Source organism: Manis javanica, chromosome 13 (genome assembly GCF_040802235.1).
Source record: "Manis javanica isolate MJ-LG chromosome 13, MJ_LKY, whole genome shotgun sequence".
NCBI lineage: Eukaryota > Metazoa > Chordata > Mammalia > Pholidota > Manidae > Manis > Manis javanica.
Window position 1 is genome coordinate 48,095,490 of NC_133168.1, and position 19,406 is coordinate 48,114,895.

General features: G+C 33.6%; 1 protein-coding gene across 12 annotated transcripts in view; it reads right to left on the reverse strand.

Annotated features, from left to right (window-relative positions):
* Positions 1–19,406, reverse strand: part of PTPRK (protein tyrosine phosphatase receptor type K) — a 552,018-nt gene that overhangs the window by 93,400 nt on the left and 439,212 nt on the right. For all 12 annotated transcript variants that reach the window (XM_073219592.1, XM_073219587.1, XM_073219589.1 and 9 more), the window contains 4 exons: positions 13,594–13,896; positions 8,286–8,395; positions 7,013–7,214; positions 3,384–3,489 (listed from right to left, as the gene is read on the reverse strand). In XM_073219592.1, the coding sequence (XP_073075693.1) occupies positions 3,384–3,489; positions 7,013–7,214; positions 8,286–8,395; positions 13,594–13,896 (721 nt within the window). The remainder of the gene's footprint in view (positions 1–3,383; positions 3,490–7,012; positions 7,215–8,285; positions 8,396–13,593; positions 13,897–19,406) is intronic.

Sequence of the window (19,406 nt, forward strand, 5' to 3'; positions counted from 1 at the left end):
ATGTGGTCCAATAGTCCATTCTGCCTTTGGTCTGATTTACCCCAGTCCATTCTTTATGTTTCTATAGAGTGATCTTTCTAAGGACGTAAAATTGCTCCTGGCAGTTTTCACTCACAGTCCTCTGTGGCGACCTTCACTTTCCAAGCTGGTACTAACCAGCCTCTCCCACTGGCCCCTGCCTATTTCTCTAACTTCAGCTCCTGTCATTTCTCCCACACACCTTTTCCTCCCAATGGCTTGAACTACTTGTAATTCTGAGTGTACTACATTATGTCACATACGCAGTCATCCACTTTGCAATCATTTGGAAGGGCCACTGTTTCTTCTCTTCAGCAACCTCTCCCCTTTTATCAAGGTGACCCTTTGCTAAAGTCATTTCTACCTCTCCTTCAAAACTCAGCTCTAGAACCGCACATTCTCACTGTTGTCAGTTGTCACCCACTGACTTACGAGGCTGTCATTGCTCGTACTAAGGCACATACTAAGTCCTCTTATGTGGGATTCTAGTCCAAGAATCCAGTTTGGTCCTGGCACATACTGAATACTATTGCATCAATAAAATTATAAGAACCATTGGTAATTTTAGCTTTCCTAGTAAAACTAAACTAAAGGTACACATTTTTACGTAACAAGGATTTTCCAAGTGCTATGATAGAGGCTTTTGGAATTGGGGTTTATTGGACATTAGGAAGACAAAAATGGAAAGATGTAGACATTTCCACTGCAGCTGGGACAACTAGATGGCAAAATGCAGTGTGGCAGAGGCTGGAAATACTGTAAAATGGAGGACGATAGAACCTGATATTTAGGGCCTATGATAGCAGACAAAGCTAGTAGATGGATGCCCTCAGGAGGTTTTGCTAGGTGGTACACAGGTCTGGTTTTATTGGAGGGTGGAAGTGATGTTCCACAAGGCAGTGGAATGGCAATAAGCATTAGCAGAGTAGAGATTCTGACAGGCTGGCATAAATGAAGAAGAAACTGGGTGGAAAACCAAATTGTTTCAAGAATCTGAAGGAAGTCAAGGGGATCCAATCAAAGATTTGATGTACCAGACCATAAATGATATCAGTTGGACCCTTATCTTCAAAGAGGTTAGAGCCCTGGACAAAATAAATGTTCAGATAAGGTTCCGGTTACTGGCAGCAATGTCAAAGGCAGGGATGTGGTCAGAGGAAAAAGACAGAACTACCTGTCTGGAAGATTCAAAAAGCAAAGGAGGCAGGTTCATCTGAGGCCAAATCACCTGACTTGACCAGTCTGGTCCTCCCACCTGGCCACCCTCTACAGGTGATCCCCAATAGCTGAGCAAGTCACTACAAAACACTAAAGATGGTCAAAGTGGGATTAAAGTATCAGTTGGAAAACAGATTTTTTTTCCTTGCAGTAACACTCTTCTAAAACACTTGTTATTTGTTTATATATCATTTAATTATTTCTTCTTGCAGTATTTCACGTTTTAAATTTATTTTGAGTACTAATCACCTAAGATTTGGTTCCTAGCTACTGGGCTCAATTCCAGAAAAGGTCAAATGAATTTCTAACAAATACAAAGAGGTGCATTCTATATCAAAGAAAGAGGAGATATGATTGTCAAGGATTATGTTTATAGAACCACTAGTTTAGGTCATATGAATTCTTAGAAATTAGAAATTTTGTGATGAGTAAATTAAAACAAATAGAAAGATTTTTGATTTAAAAAACGTGTTTTTAATAATATATTCACTAGTTCAACAAAGTTCTTGAACATCAGCTATGAGCAAATGATTTACGAGGATGCAGGCACCTCTGATCATTCTTGACAAGTGTGGCACAAGCTCTGTGCTTAATTGTGATCATTTTATCTTTGATTCACAGTGCCTAGCACAGTACCTGGTATATGATACACAGTTGATGTCTGTGCATTAAATTGGTTAAATTAATAAAGAATTAGTGTAGGTTACATTATGTAGCATGATTGTGTAATAAAAATAATATACTTTGTGTGCCACAAACATAGTACATTTTGTGTGCAACTTACATTAAGTAAAGCTGAATTCACTCAAATATCTAACTCTTGAAGTATAAATGCAAGTGCCTGATAGCTCATTTAAACAGCAGAAGCAGAACTGAATACCTACAAAGTAAATTTTATCACAGGTAGGAACATGTGAATGACTCTGATTACTTGTCAATAGAAAAGGATGCTGAATGCAGGCATTTTCTCTTTCTCCTTTGGTTCAGCAATCACACTCATGCACAGATCATTGCTTCATGAATACTACTATGTATGTACTTTCCATTTTCAAGTAGCCAGTGCTTTGTGGCAGGTGTTTATATCACAAGTGTATTCAATCATCTCTCTTTTTCTCTGGTTGGTATTCCCATGATTTTAAGCCAGACAGGACTTTAAAAAGTCTTCTTTACAGACTTAAGTTCTTTCATCAATATTTTTTTATTAAGAAAAATATTTCTTTCTTTCCAAGTGATATGGGATTATTTGAATGGTTAATTGTGCTCATAAGGTCAAATGTGTTCATATTACACACAGAACAAAGATTAGTTTAATTTTAATGAACATGTAAACAATTTGAATGATTCTGTTATGATATATCTGCACTTATTTCTGCACCTTGATTTATTTCTCATCTCAATACAGGTATGAAAACAGAGCATCCACAAAATCCACAAGTTTCAAATGGAAACTTATTTGTTTCAGACATTTAATTACAAATGCATAAGGATTAAAATCAGTGGAATAATTTGACTCAATCCCTAAGAATAACTGGTTCATAATATTCTTTAAGATGGTAGTAAAACAGGAGATTTTAAATATTGGGTAGATAAAGAAAATAGCAAATTGAATTTTAATATTTAGTATGGAATTCCCAATAAGCCACAATTTAGTAATCAGTCATATTGGTTGCATTTACTATACTTAATTATTTTATTTCCCCAAAGCTTCTTATTTTTCAATCACTTTTAAAATTATAACAGATTTAATACATGGACAGGAGTTATTAATAATGGACAGAAGTTATTTCCTTGTTCTATTTCCAACAAGTACTTTCAAAACTAATATATATATATATATATACCACAGATACCAACAGAGGAAGTGAAATGAAATGGGACTAGAAGAAAATAAAAATTAAAGAGCAACACTCTTATACAGCACAGACAGGTGAATTGCGCAGCTCATGAATATCTCAAAAATCCCCTTAGAATCTTACTTTTTTTAAATATCTGCAGGCTCTGTCCAAATGAAAGACAAAAACAAACCAAAAAATTACTACCTGATGGTAATTGTCAAATGAATGTCTCTTAGAAATGAACTTTTATGTTGGCTGCTAACCAAGTATGAGTAAACGTCTCTCCTGTAACTGTGACTTCTCCCCTCTTACCTGATAGGTGCACCTTTGGCCTGTGCTGGTCTCAGCAATACAGTTATTGTTGTGGCAGTTTCATTGAGAGATGCATCAACTCCTTCATAGTCAGGTAAGGTTGGAGCTGATAAATGATTAAGGAGGGAAAATAAGTTTCAGTCAATTAACAGGCATATATCATAGTTCAGGATGAAAAAATGATCCTGACTGAAGGAAAAATCTATTGAATACTTACTTATCTAAAATATACCTTATTTTATAGAACAACATATGCTACTGAAAGTTATCCCTGGGAACCTAAAGCAGCAGAAAATGTAAAGACAAGTTTTGTTGCTGAAATTGAAGTTATAATCTGGTGACTTGGCCATGCACTCCAAAGATTGTATAAAGCTTCTTTAGCTTTTGGTTTCCTGAGATCTTGAAATCAGCATTAATGGGATGGGAGAAAAATAGGAACGACACAGATGCTGGATATGCCGATATGCAGACAGAAATGGCAGGAACTGAGCTAAAGGACTGCACGGTGAGGTGGTACTGTTCATGCCCTAATGGCTGTGGAATGACCTGCTATTAGTGTCTGAATTGCTCTCACCACTATGGTCACAATAGAAATATATCAAGGGAGTGTGGTGAATGACAACTCTAGTTTTTATATGAACTTGTGCATTAGTTGCCAGATTCTGGAAAAGGAGAAACTTAGAAATTTTCAAACTATTTGATAAAGTTTAGGATGTGGTGGAGCTTCCTAATCTTGATCTGGGGGGAAAAGTAACTGCAAATAGCTTTCAATTATTTCCATGTGGTAAAAAGAGGTTTAAGGGAATAGACAAACCCTGAAATGTGCAATATCAGAAAAACTGAGAACAAATGGCCTCTAATAAAAAGGTTAAAGTATTTTATTCAGTCATTGAACATTTACTAAATACATACTATGTGTCAAATTTTATGTGAAGTACTATAAATGTAAAGACAAATGAAGCACAGTCTCTGATATTTATGGAAGTAAAAGTAGGGATTCACATTTTATCAAGAGTGAGAGTCTTATAAGCAAGCAAACAAAAATACAATAAAATATTAGGTGACCAAAAGGGGAGAAAATTAACTTGCTGAAACAGTGGTTCTAAAACTAGGGAGCTCAGAAGCACTAGAAGGCTTCCTAAAACACAGACTGCTGCCCTTCTACCCTAGAGTTTCCGATTCAGCAGGTCTAGGAAGGGGCCTGGTAATGTGCATGTCTAGAAAGTTTCCACTTTACATCGATGCTGTTGGTCTGGAACCACTAGTCTATGCTGGTGTTGGTCATTGGGAAGATGAGACAGAGAAGACTTCAGGGTTTAGGTGATGTTTGAGCTGTATGTTAAAAGAGAGTGAAAACTCATCAGGAAGAGAAAGCATGGCATAAACTTCCAAAGACAGGAAACAGAATTTATTTGCAAAGACAGGAAACAGAATTCATTTGCAGAAATCATAATGTGAAAGGATATGGTATGTTCTAAAGATACAAGCAATTTGCTATGCGTGGATTTTTGGATTCATGAGCAGGAGTGGAGGATGGGAAGAGCCATAAAATGACATCAAATGAAGGGCCACAAATGTTGACCACACTTGCACATTTGAGCTTTATCCTATAGGACACAATGCATTAGATTTTGAAAAAAATTCAGAAAGGAAATAAGTGTTGTAGGAAGATCGATGGAAAAATACAATGAAGTAAGGTAAGTCTGAAGGCAAGGATACTGCTATGAAAGATATTTCAATGATCTCTTTAAAATACAGTTCAGAGGGAAGAGAAGGAACAGTGACATTAGAAAGAGGAAAAATATCTGAGAGTTATTTAGGAAGTAGACTCAATAGACATTAAATATGCACAATATATGTCTATTACATATGTGTATGTGTCTATTTTATATGTATATTATATATTATGTGTATTCTGCATTCACACACAGATACATAAAACATGCTCTCAATGACCTGATTATATTTTTATTGAAATCGCTTTTAAAATACTGAGGAATATATTTACTAGACTCAAGGAATAAATAACAATAAATTATTAAGTGATGCTGAGAACCACACTAACCATAAATTGTATTAGATTGATTATTTACTACGCATTACCAAGACACAGTGATTACAATCACGTTTTTAAAGTCCAAATCAAGTAACTATGTTCATCAGCTGATTCAAGTGAAACTGCATTTAAATAATTCAAAGAAAATGATAGATGGGTGTTCTGGTCTCTAAATATACATTTTTTATTCAATAAAAGGCACTGTGTCTGAACCACAATAAATAATGGCTCTCAATAACATCCAATTGCTCCTTGTTTTCAGTTTTACAAGTTCATGTACATTTTGTAGGTATCTCTACTGAAGGGTTGTATCCATTTATAGCATTACTGCTAATTCTAGAAGATAGGAAACATGTTTCACTATATCATGGTATCTCCAAGTCATATTTTCTAGTAAAGTGATTTAATAAATATTTTAAATTCATGACTTAGCTTTGTTTCATCAGGAAATGAGTTTTCAATTTTAATGCATTGCTATTTTATAACATAATGGATAACATTTTAAAATACTTTTTAAATCAGAATATTAAAATTAAATCAAATTTATGCAAAAGGAACCATAGCTCATATTGAAATAATTTTTTTTCATGGTATAAATTTTTAAAGTTTCTTTTATAGTCAAAGCATTTCCAAATAAAATTTTAGACTTAAAAAAATAGAATATGTAGCTTCCTTCTGATACAAATAGTACAATAGTAGAAAAATTTTTAGCGATGTATTATAACAGATCACCAATATTTGCTATACTACAACTGTAATGAAAATGAACATAAAGAAACAAAAATAATTTAGAAATTCAAAATCAGTATTTTAATATATTAAGTGGTTAATTCTTTAAAACATTCATTTTTCAAATTTAACTTATTACATAAATATTTATTTTAGTAATCTTAAATAAAAAAGATAAAACATTATATAAGCTGGAGTAGATTTAGGGCATATCACAATGCTAATCCCTGGCAAAAAATTAATCAGGTTTAGCTGATGATTTGACTGAAGGAGAAATCACATCTGTAAACAATCCAGTCAAATGCAAAGTATGAAACTGTGAGCATAACATAATGTGAAATTTAATTGTATTTGTTTATCAGCTAAATTATCCTACACATTACATTCTGAAATTTAATGAATGTATATGGAATTTCTAAGAGTAAGAAAAGCTCATATTTGTTTAAAATTATTGGAATGTCAAAGAAAATGGAACCGAGAGACAAAGATCAAGGATCTTCTACTATTTTTTAGATAAAATCCATTTACAGTAAAGATCAGATACCACAATAATTACCAAATCCTCAAATGTATAACAGGTCTATGCATTACTTTTAAAGACTTCTAATTAAGATAAGGTAATTTTTAAAAAGACCACTGTCAAATAGAAGTAATTATTTGAGATGTTTTTGGGTTTGGATATCAAACCAATAATAATCTGTATTTAAATGCTTTCTAAAGTGCCTTCAATGAATAACTACATTAAAGATTCAGTAAGTGAGATGAACTTCCCTCAGTGCACATGTGATTCTGTAGGACACGCTTTTATTAACCCAACTGGTTTGCACTTAATTCATTTGCCTACCTGAGATATTGGTGGTAACGTTGATGGCAGTGGCTGGCCCAAAGCCTTTGACTGTACTGGCCCTTATGAAAAACTGGTAGGTGGTTCCAGGATGGAGATGCATAAAGACATGGTGTGTGCTGTTCCACAAATTTGATACAGTCTGGGGAGGTCCAGCCACTGGAACTGCAGGGTCAAATGACCTTATACTGCTGTAGCTGACCTGTTTCAGGAAATATTATTTCTTATTACATATTCAATATAAGTCATAATAAATTTTAAAGAAAGTAGTATTCAAGGGCATCTTTGTGGAGTTAATCACATTGTTTTTCACTTTTCTTTCTTCTCATTTTGACATGGTTATTTCACTGTCATTCTGTATCTATTGCCTATCTAATCATCCACCCATCCCCCATCCAACCATCCCCAAATCTACCTAAAGTTATATCTGACTGGACTAATACACATCTATTTTCTTCTATCAAAAAAATAAATCAGTATGTTTAAATATGAATACACATACATACAAAATCTTATGATTATGTATTTTAATGCATATGAAATATGGAAAGTAAAGTATTCCACAAATGCTTATTATAATTAACATTATTCTACATTTTGTCCAAGTTACATAACAAACTTAATGTAAATAGTATTCAAGTATGCTAATACAGTCTGCAATTATAAGACTAAACTAGTGATCCCATTCCTGCACTGCACTCTATACTCACTAGAAATTTAAGATTTTATGCTCTAATCAACACTGATAACACAGGAAAAGAGTTACACATTAGTGCAATTAAAATGATCCCTTCTTTTCTTCTTTGCAGCTTCTCATATTTAAAAATAAGATCATAATTTTTATATTCAAAGTTGACTGAAACTCTAGAAAAGTCAAGTTTATCATTTGTTTTGCTCCTTTGGTACTAATCTCTTACTCTGAAAACACTGACATTCAATGACCTCACCTAAATCACAATATAAAATGTTTCTTAATTTGATAAAACTTCATTCTTTACAACTACCAGAAGGGCATTTGACAAGGCCCATGCTGCTTCCCTATAACAACAACATAAAAACATATATTTACTTTAAAAATCTGAAAATTCTAGGTGCCACACAACCCTTGTTTTGATATTCAATTTTGTTATCAAGGAATTTGTAAATTAAAACAGAGGAGAACTAATAATAATTTTAACCCCCTAATTCTTACTTCTTTTCAATTATTTCCCTCCTTTTCCTTTTATTCTCCTTCTAATCCACATTTCAGTTAACTTCCTTATTATCCCAGTACCTCATACTGAGTGATGATTCCATTTGGATCCATAGGTTCTTTCCAGTTCAAGAAGATTTTATTTTCAAAGGATGTTCCTTGAAGAGAATTGACTGGTACTGGGCCAGGCACTATAAATATATATATTTTCGGTTATAAAGATCCTTATATCAGAAACAGAAAAAACAGATCATGTAAACTCAATAAACCAAATAAAAAGTAAGTTAAAATGTGTCCTTAAAAAGAAAATAAGCTGTATGGCCAGTTTTTTGATGTTTAATGCACAGGAATTTAAAGTAAATCTATAAACTTCTAAGGCAGAAAATGTACAAATGCCAAATTATTTTTATTCAAAATAATATTTTATCACCTTAGAGAGCTGAATAAATTGTGTAGTCTGGTTTTCTCTGTTGTAAACCTCTAATAAAATGAAGATCTCACTTGTAATTTGTTTCAAGAACACAGCTATATCTCCCTGAAAGATACACTGAAGATTGTAAGCTTCTAAAGCGTCTTCATAAAGTTCATAAAATAATGACTTATCATAATAAACACTCCTTAGACCCAAAAGCCAAATCATATAGCACTGATTTAAAATGCCCATTAATAGTCCATCTGTCTTTTATAGCCGTACTTAGCACATTTCTATAATTAAAAAAAGACAGCATTGATTATTTCAATTAAAAAAAACTGTAGGATGAATAGGTTCAAATACCATTCATTGCTTCACTCTTTTAAATGAAATTCCCCTTTTCAAAACTAACAATCAAACCACTTTACAACATCACACTGGTTTAAAACTAAACAATCAGCATAACTAATTTTGAATTATCCTCAGGTATGACAAGATCTGAGAAACCATCATTCCCGTCCTCATTTGCAAATGTCTTAAAACTGACAACACTCAGTGGCAGCAATGAATGATGTGTCTGCTCCTATTTACAAAACACAAGATACAAGACACTTCTGCTCTTGGGTATTTTCCTTTCATATATTTTATTAAAATACATACTTGCTATTTATTTGCATAAATATCCAGTTTTTATTCTGATAATGTTTAAAAACATATCTTATCCACCCTATTTTGCTTTAAAAAAAAGTGTTTTCTTTTGAAAATATTGCTCCAATATTGGGTGAGTACGGTTTTTAATTAATATTTTTGCTTAATCTAACGTTTCAGTGAACTTCACACATAACATTATCTAGAAATGTAGTTTCAGACTACACAGCAATTTTGTAAGGATTGAAATAAATTAAAAATCACTGGATCAAGGGAAATGTATCATGGCTAGCAGCATCAAGAAATTCTGAATGCTATGTCATAAGAGTAAGATGTATTTCAGTCTACAAGGAGACAATAAATGATGGCTATGACCTCTAGGACAGCCAACATAATTTGGCACATTAATAATAAATTCACAGCAGAAAAGAAACCCACAGTAAACAGAAATGACAGCACTAAACTTTAGAAGATAGGTTCATGCCTCTGTCAGGTGAGAGTTCAGGGAGAAGTTAACCAAGGACATCCACTCCCCACCCACCCCCAAGTCTGCAACGTTGGCACAGGCTGTGCAGTTCATCAACGCAGTGGGTCCATGATGGTCTATGTGTACAATCTGTGGCACCATAGAGGCTGCCATGGGCATTAGCTGGTTTCCCAAGACAATGCCTGCTGTTTCCATTCTACTCAAATGAAATAAACTTACAATAGTAATTAAGGAAAAGCAATTCTTCACCTTTCTACACCTTTGGGGTTGGGGGAGGAGGCAAGACCCTGACCAGTGAAAAAATGTTTATTGGATGGTGTGATAATTATTACCTGTGTTCACCAAACACAATTTGGCAACAAATACTATAAAATGGCAGACAGATTTCAAATTGTTCACAAATAGAGATAGTTAGAATGTGTGCATAATTCTGCATTGGAAGAGGGGTTAAATTGGAAAGTATGCTCTCTAGAATTTGTGTATTTCTCTGGTCTTCCGACATATGTTCTACTTTGTCAAAAGGGATCACTTCTAGAACCTACAGGTCATATTTGTAAGAGGGGAAAGATTGGGGGAAAAGTATGGCCAAGACAGTATAACACTATTGATCTTGCACTGGGACTAGTAGAGTGGACAAAAGACTACACTTAGGTAAGCTACAAAATGCACACATAAACAGGTAGGGGAATGTGGTGTGGGCACAGACAAATGATATTCAGTAACTTTCCACATTTGAAGGAAGATAACGTCTACGTATAGACATCTGTACTTATGATTTGTGTACATCCAAACTAAGTTACTAAGACTATCATCATGGCAGTTTTCATATCAGGGAATGTCACTTTACATTTCCACATCAACAACTTTTAATGGAGACAGAATGCTGACTTTTATTCCCCTGCTTGTGATTTATTTGAGAGCTGTTTCAGCTATTTTTTCTTTTTTGCATACAAGACAATCCTTTAAAATACAACTTTCAAAATGGAAGAGAGGAGAAATGAAGTGTGGGTTGGTCAAGACTATATTAAATAAGCATTATAACCTTTAAAATATAATAAATGCACATTTTGAATAGCTTTGTATCAGAAAAAAATGTCTCCGAACCAGGCTTTTCTGCTGAGCTAACATTATAATATTGATTTTATAAATGCTGGAATAAAAAATGAAAACAATCTCATACAAAAAAATTCTACCCATCTATTAAAAAATGTGTGCGATAAATTAAATATAAATTCTACCTTAGGGTTCTGGTGAGAAATCACTCTAGCTTTGCTTTCATGATTTATGGATATCCCCAGAAATCTTTTCATGAAATTGTATTCTTTTATTAGATGGTTGGTAATTTATTCTTTTTCTATGTATATAGGGCAGCAATAATTTAGTAAGAATGACTTAATTAGATCATCATAATCCATCGATCTTCACAACAATAGCTTATGATTTAGACATTCTGTGCCCTCCTCAGGAACAGTGAGACACATCATGTATTCTATGTAGAAACTAGAACTCACAAGGGCAGATTTGAAGAACGAGATACTTGAAAATACCTGATAGAAAGTTTGTACTTCAATCATTTATCCTTATGTGTAAACAAAAGAAAAAAAATACCTTATAGTAGAAGGAATTACTCTGTGACTATATTATGAAATAATAATATACAACTCAATATCATCACAACCAATGAAAATATTCTTCAAAATAGATGTTAAAATAGTTTAAGATTGGAAATGATATTGAAATTGACTACACAGTTAATGTCATTTTACTTATACAAGATTATATCTAGATACAACAAATAGCATAGTCATGCATCTATTTAAAATTCTGTAATAATTTACTTCCTGATTTTAATCCTGTTGTATGTGTGCTCAAAAATACATTAAAAATTTTAATACAATATGAAAAAGATTACATAAGCCTGACTGCATTCTTTGGTTTGTGGGAATGACAAGCAAACCAAAAAAAAAAAAAAAAACATACCAAAGAACACCATCAGAATGAATTATGTTGTTAGACAGTGATTGGCTAGAGGAGCACAAAACTTATGTATATGAGTCTAATATTATCAATTAAGAAATTATACTGTTTTAAATTTTAAGTGCAGGCAATAAAACATGTGAGTGCATTCTTATTATAAAAATATGAGTTACAAAATGTGTAGCACAATACAGGCATTTTAATATTTATCTCACTGTATGAAATAATTTTTCAGAGCTTTTGAGTCTATGTTTAGACTTTGCGTTTTTATTATCCACCTATGAAACAACAATACTAGCCGTTCTTTCTTGCATAAGCATCTATTGAGGTACGGTGTTTCGTGGGGGGTGATATATGAGTGTTTATGTATCAGAGGCAGGGTTTATTGTTCAAAATACTGTTAATGCTTCGATTAGGTGAAAGTTCTGACATGATAGCTGAGGTCATCATTTGAAATTTCTGGCATTTTAGGACAATATTAATTGTTTCCTTCAAAATCTGAGCTAAGTGAGGTTAGAAAGCTCTCACTTCCCTTTTTCACAACATAAACACAGCAGACTAGAGTTACTTCCACTTTTCAGAGTGAGAGAGCTTTTAAGTGATATGGAAAATTTCTGGAAAACGTAATTGACCTATTTAATAGCAATCTTATCCTTGGTAGGCATCAAAACAGACATCTGAGCCAATCATTTAGCCTTATGTGTACACAGAAGGAAAAAAAATCCCTTATAGTAGACAACTTGAAACACATCTGTGCCATTTTATAGTATTTGTTGTATGAGCACACGTACAAGTATAGAACTTGAGGGAAACTGGGCACCTGGGTATGAAACACATCCTGTTTCCTGAAACGCAAGAAAAAATATAGTCCTATTAAAAAGCTATTCAAATAGAATTTTGGAAGGGGATGGACTTAAAGAGCATCTAATTTAAACTTTTCATATGGAGATGAGAAATGATGAGAAATGAAGGAATAGGAGGAAAGGAAGGATTTGCTCAGGTTACAGAGTTATTAGAACCAGGACTGAAAACTCAGGACTGCTTACTCCCAGCTCAGCTTTGCCTTAATTCCTTAATTAGCACCACTCTTTCCCCCTCTATGCCTTCATTTATAAAAGGAAATATTCAGATGAAATGTCTTATATTGAAATAATACTTCATTGTTATTATTAGAACATTATAATTTGTATGATACATCTTTGTTAAGTCAAAGAATGTACTGATATTCACATTAATGACATACTGTAGTGCAGTAACAGTCTGCACATACAGAATATTAATATAAATGTTCCTATCATTTAATAATTAAGAAACACATAGAATTTAGGCAAAATTTGATGGTAGTAAGGTGGATAAAAGATGATAGTTTGATGATATGATAAAAGGGTGTTATTTATACTTAAAGATATGAACTTTGGTCTTCTTTTGTATTTAGACTTAAGTAAAACTATCTAAAAATGAATGGTCTAGGTAAACAGTGCTGTTTTCAAATTTAAGGAAAGTGAAAGCTACTACTGTTGGTTTGCAAAAAGGTAATCAATATAGTGCCATGAAAAACAGTGAAACGTTTCTGAACACTTGATAAGAAAACTATGGACTTTTAGTCTAATTGCTACTTCTTAGCATTGTATAAAAGAAGACAACAGCAGAGGTCTAGCTCACACAGTATTTGATATTACTCTGAAGAATATTAGATGCAAACTCATTTTTCTTAGATGCAAACTCTTTCCAAAGTTAACCTTGTTAGATGCATTTAGCAGATATCAGAATCCAATTCAATTTGGGATAAAGTAGGGAGAACTGTAAGCAATTCTTAATTCTTATTATATAACTCTCCTTTTTCAGATAACAAAGCATAAGCATACCATCTTCATCAGTCTGAATGATCGTCTCTTCACTCTCCTTCCTGCCTTCTGGATTGGTTAGGATCATCTTGAGGCTGACGTTTGTATAAGGCGGCAGATGGTTCACAACATGCTGAGGGGCTTTGGGGTCCATGTCCAAACAGTCTGCCTTGCTCTCATTATGACCACGGAAATAATGGTAGCAGATAGTGACATTAAAAGTATGGCAACGAGTAATATTGTAACCCAAGGATTCCCAGTCCACAGCAATGCGTCTTGCCTGTATCTCAGCAATCTTCAAAGTCTTTGGGGTTCTCATAGGTTCTAAAAAATAAATCAAAGACACAGGTAACTGTCAAGTTTACAAAGAATAATCTTGGGAAAATAAAACACTGAGCATTACATAGCACGTGTAAACTTAGGAAAATTTGAAAGTCATCTTTTATTCCTATTCTCTTTATTTACCCATGATCTTATTATCAAAGGTTTCGGTCAGGGGCTATGATTTACCAATAGGAAAAGAAACTATGTAAAATGTCAATGACCCATAGCATTCAGGAGCACCACAAAATAATAAAAACCTGGAAATGTGGTCACAATGACTTTATGCATGCTGCCATTGTCACTGTTTGATTCCCCACCTTTCTTTTCTTTTGTCATTACTGAGCAAGTGAATTAGCTGACATGTTATAATGGAGACAAGTCAACATGTTCTGCTCTATGATTTGTCATGTCATCAAGCTATGCTGTATACTAATTAGTCTAATTGGAATACTAAACTACCATTTACAAAAAATGACTCAGATATTAATTAACATTTATTATTTCAGTAATGATGTTCATCAAAGCAGAAAAATATCTGAGAAAAACTGGAACACATGTGGATATTCACTTTGTCATCTATCCTTCTTGATCTCTTTCAATCTTTTTCTAGGAAACATTCAAGTCTGACAGTCCATTCACTGTCACCCACACCAACATGGCAAGTGAATTTCCATTCAACTAGAAAATGCTGGCGGGGCTAAACACTCCAAAGACCGGAGTCCATCCATCACTGCTTCCCAAGTGTACTCTTTCCTCATGCAAGACTAACTTTAATCATCAAACTTCATCAAAATAATCACTCTATGGAAGTCATGGCCATGGCAAAGTCTACACAGTAAACAAACCACAGTACAACTTTAATACACTGATTTTACAAAGAAAAAAGTCAAGACCTTGCTGGTTTCTCCCTTAACTCACTAAGGATAGTCACTGCTTTTGCTAAATGGAATCAGTAGGGAAAAAAGAAGAAAAATATTACAAAAAGCCCAATTTGAGTGCTTTGGTAAATTTTCATTTTTGAGATTAAAATCTCAGTTCTGTAAAAATAATCAGCAGGACATACAAATGGCAAGCCCAAATTGGGATTTCAATTCAATGTATTTAATGTGTGATTTGAAATACACTCCAGTGGTCATTTAATTTAAAACCTCAAACTACAAAAATACATAGATATATATACACACACATGCAAATTAATCTTTGGTAGAATCCAGTGCTTAGGTTTTAAATGCTGCTGCCAATCTGCTGATTGTTCACAGTATCCAGTCCCCTATTGTACCACTTCTGTTTCACGTCTTACCTTAAGCATTGTAAGTAGGCTGTAAGAATGACATAGCTTTCTAATCATTAAAAAAAATCTCTTTACGTCCAGCTCTTTGCAAATATTTTCCCCACCGGGCACAAGAGCAATGACACTTTCAGTTCAATCTAGGTAGACTGAAAACACAGTATTTGGTGCCACTCCCAGCAGCTGAGCAGGCAGTCAAAGGATCATCGTAAAATTCCCAAGTAGACTGTGCGTCTGCTGCCTATCAGGCAGCAATCAGATATGATTTAGTGGCCGTATACAGGTCAGGCCATACTTTTTTCTAAAAGTATCTACAACGAGAAAGTAAGATTTCCCCAGCGAACATATGGAATATAGGAATGAAAATCTCCCATTCAGAAATGAGAAAAAACACTAAGAAATATTTATTCCTCTCTTTAAGTTGTTTTAGGTCTAATATTTATGTACTTGCTTTCATACACCACCCATTTTTAATCTGACATTTTCCCTTTTTACAAATTTCTGTTTCCATGTGATTGCTCTTTCATGCATTCTTTCCTTTTATCCCACTATTTAGTTTGCACTTACTCTGCATCCTAATACAACTTCATAAGCATAAAAAGAGCATAAAAGAAAGTGAAGATAACACAAATAAATGGAAGTGCATTTTGTGCTCATGGATTGGAAGATTCAATATTGTTAAAACAGCAATATTACTCTAAGCAATCTACAGATTCAGTGCAATCCATACCAAAATTTCAAAATTTTTTTTTTTAAGAAATAGAACAAATAATCCTAAAAATTGTATGGAACCACACACACACACACACACACACACACACACACACACACACACACACACACACACACAATAGCCAAAACAATTTTGAGAAAGAAGAACAAAGTTGAAGACATCACACTCCCTGACTTCAAACTATAATAGAAAGTTACAGTAATTAAAACAGTATAGCATTGGCATAAAAACAGACACAGATCAATGGAATAGAACAGAGATCCCAGAAATAACCCCATGTACATCAGTTAATTTATGATGAAGGAGCCAAGAATATACAATGGGAAAAGGACAGTCTCCTCAATAAATGGTTGGGAAAATTGGACAGCTGCACGTAAAAGAATGAAACTGGATCACTGTCTCACTCCATACACAAAAATTATCTCAAAATGGAATGAAGCCTTGAACATAAGACCTGAAACCATGAAACTCCTTAAGGAAAACATATGTGGTAAGCTCCTTGACATAGGCGTTGACTATGATTTTTTTTTAATCTAACACCAAAAGCGAAAGCAACAAAAGCAAAATAAATAAGTGAGATTACATCATACTAAAAAGCTGCACAGTAAGGGAAACCATCAGCAAAATGAAAAGGCAGCCTACACAATGGGAGAAAATATTTGCAAATCATGTATGTTTAAAGGGGTTAATACTCAAAATATATAAAGAACTCATACAACTCAGTAGCATAAAAATAAATAATCCAATTAAAAAATGGGCAGAAGATTTGAATAAACATTTTTTCAATGGCATACAGATAGCCAACAGGTACATGAAAAGGCATTAATCACCAGAGACATGCAAATCAAAACCAAAATGAGATAACACCTCACACCTGTTAGAATGACTATTATGAAAAAGAGAAGAAACAACAAGTATTGGAGAAAGGGAATCCTTGCAGACTGTTAGTTGGGATGTAAATTGATGCAGCCACTAGGGGAAACAGTATGGAGGTTCTTCAGAAAATTAAAAATAGAATTACCATATGATCCAGCTATTCCATTTTTGGGTACTTACCCAATGAAAACAAAAACATTAACTCAAAAATATATATACACACCCCTATTGATTGCAACATTATTTACATCAGCCAAGATATGGAAGCTAGCTACCTAAGTGTTCACTGATGGATGAATGCATAAACAAACTGTGCTATACTGTTCCGCCATATAAAGAATGAAGCCCTGACATTTGTGACAATGTGGATGGACCTCAAGGGCATTATGCCAAGTGAAGTAAGTCAGACCAAGAAAGACAATACTGTATGATCTGTCTTATATAGAGAATCAAAATAAATATATAAATAAATAAAGATAGAAAAAGAAAAACAAAGAAGGAAAAGACTCACCAAGTTCATAAATACAGCAAACAGATTGGTGGTTGCCAGAAGGGAAGGGTGGGAGGTGGGAGAAATGGGTGAAAAGGGTACAAATTTATTTTTAAATAAGTTTTAAAGGGAATCTGTGCTACAGATGTATTTGACATAACTTCACTGACAGGAGTTGTGTGTGGGAGGGGCGGTTACCTAAGTAACTTAGGAAATGAATAGAGACTATGAGACAAAAAAAAATCCCAAAAAAGTGGATACCCATAGTAATAATTTAAAGTTTACCTTTACGTTTTCTTTTTTAGTTTACCTAACATCTGCCTTTAGGGTGCAGTCACCATAGAGAGATTATATTTCTGAATAGCATACTTAGAATCCTATTCAAACAAACAAAAAAAGAAATAAGAAAATAAAGAGGACATATGAATGTGAATAAATCGAAATGAAAAGTTGTAAAGTAAAAAAAATTAAAGCTACTTAATAGTGTATGGACTTAGAACCTTAATTATGAACTCTTCAATCTGCCTGCTGTATTACTGACTGTGTTTCTACATTTTCTCGTAAACTTACTACAAAACAATTAGAGAATTAATTTCTATTTATAAACTTCAATAATTATAGAAATAAATAGAAATTTTCTTCTCCTAACTAATCTCATTATATCCAATTTCATTTGCCCTCTGGCTTCCTTTATACAACTCCTCTACAGAGCCCTTAAAATAGAGAGTGTATGTGCTAGTAATTCTTTCTGCTCAGTTGCACATCTAGCTGATTAGCTACTACTGGAACTGCCTGAAGTTTGTAGAACATGGTGTTTGTAAGAACATGGTGTTTCTCTAGGCTTGGAAGAATGAAAAGATGCAAATGTTTCTATATGGAAGGATTCAGTGTCAAAAGCAAAAGCAATTCACTACCCCTCTTCTTTTATTCTAATATTTAAAAATGACTTAAATTTTACTCTCACACAACAAACTAAACACAAATACACACATCTAAAATCAAACTCAATTATTTTGAACTCTATGGCAACTGCAGTAACTCAGGGGAAGTCACTATTTAATTATACTTTCTCTTAATTGACATGAGACTTCTTCTTTTTTTTTTTTCTTTCAGTTTTTATTGAGGTAGGTGGGACCTTCTCAGCTATCTGTCTACCTACCTCTCTATACACATACACATACACATATTCACATATGTACTTTTATAGACACACACATACATTCACACACATGATAGGCACTCTGCTATCCAACTTCTCTGAATTCTATTACATTTGACATGGTCTGGCAACTGCATGCATAAGATTTTTTACATTAGAGTATAAACAGTTCTACTACCACGAAATCCATTCAAAGGAAATTCTATGAAAAAATTTAACAGAAATTACCTAAATTCCTCAGCCTGATCCATTACTCTTGTGCCTCACCAATAATTACATTATACATCAGGTATATGAACACAAAAACAAAATTCTGAATTTTTCTAAATTGGAATATTACTTAAATTGTCATATAATAACTGAAAGAAGGATATTACTCAAAACTGATACATTATATACAAACTGAGCATAAATACTTTTTTAAAGATTAAATAATTTAAAGAAGTGAATAGTGAATGGCACACAGAGGCATCACAGTAAACTGGCTGATGTACAGGTAATCCAGTAGGAGAGTTTGTGGGGAAAATTGATTGGAAAAACTTTGGATGTCACGGTAAGAGGCTGAACTTGATCCATCAGGCTATGGAAAGTCACTAAGTAGGAAATTAATATAATCAATTAACTACTTCAGAAAAATTAATTTTGAGGTTGTGCAGTGTAGACACTGGAAGTAGATAATTCTGAAGACTGCAATGTGTTAGGGAAGAATAAGGGGCCAAGAATGAGCATGACCTCAATAGAGACTGGAGGTTACCTCAAGTTGGAAACTGGTGTATCAAGGACAGATCAAAGTTAAGATGGTAAAAGAAAAACCATGAAGTAAAGCTTTCTAGATCCTACTATGTTCTGAAATCTGTGTGTTCAATACACACTCTAATCCAGTTCTTCCCCCAAAATCAATTAGAAGTTCAGACTGAGTGAAATCTATAAGAAACGAGGACACCAGCAGAGGAATTAAGTTTTA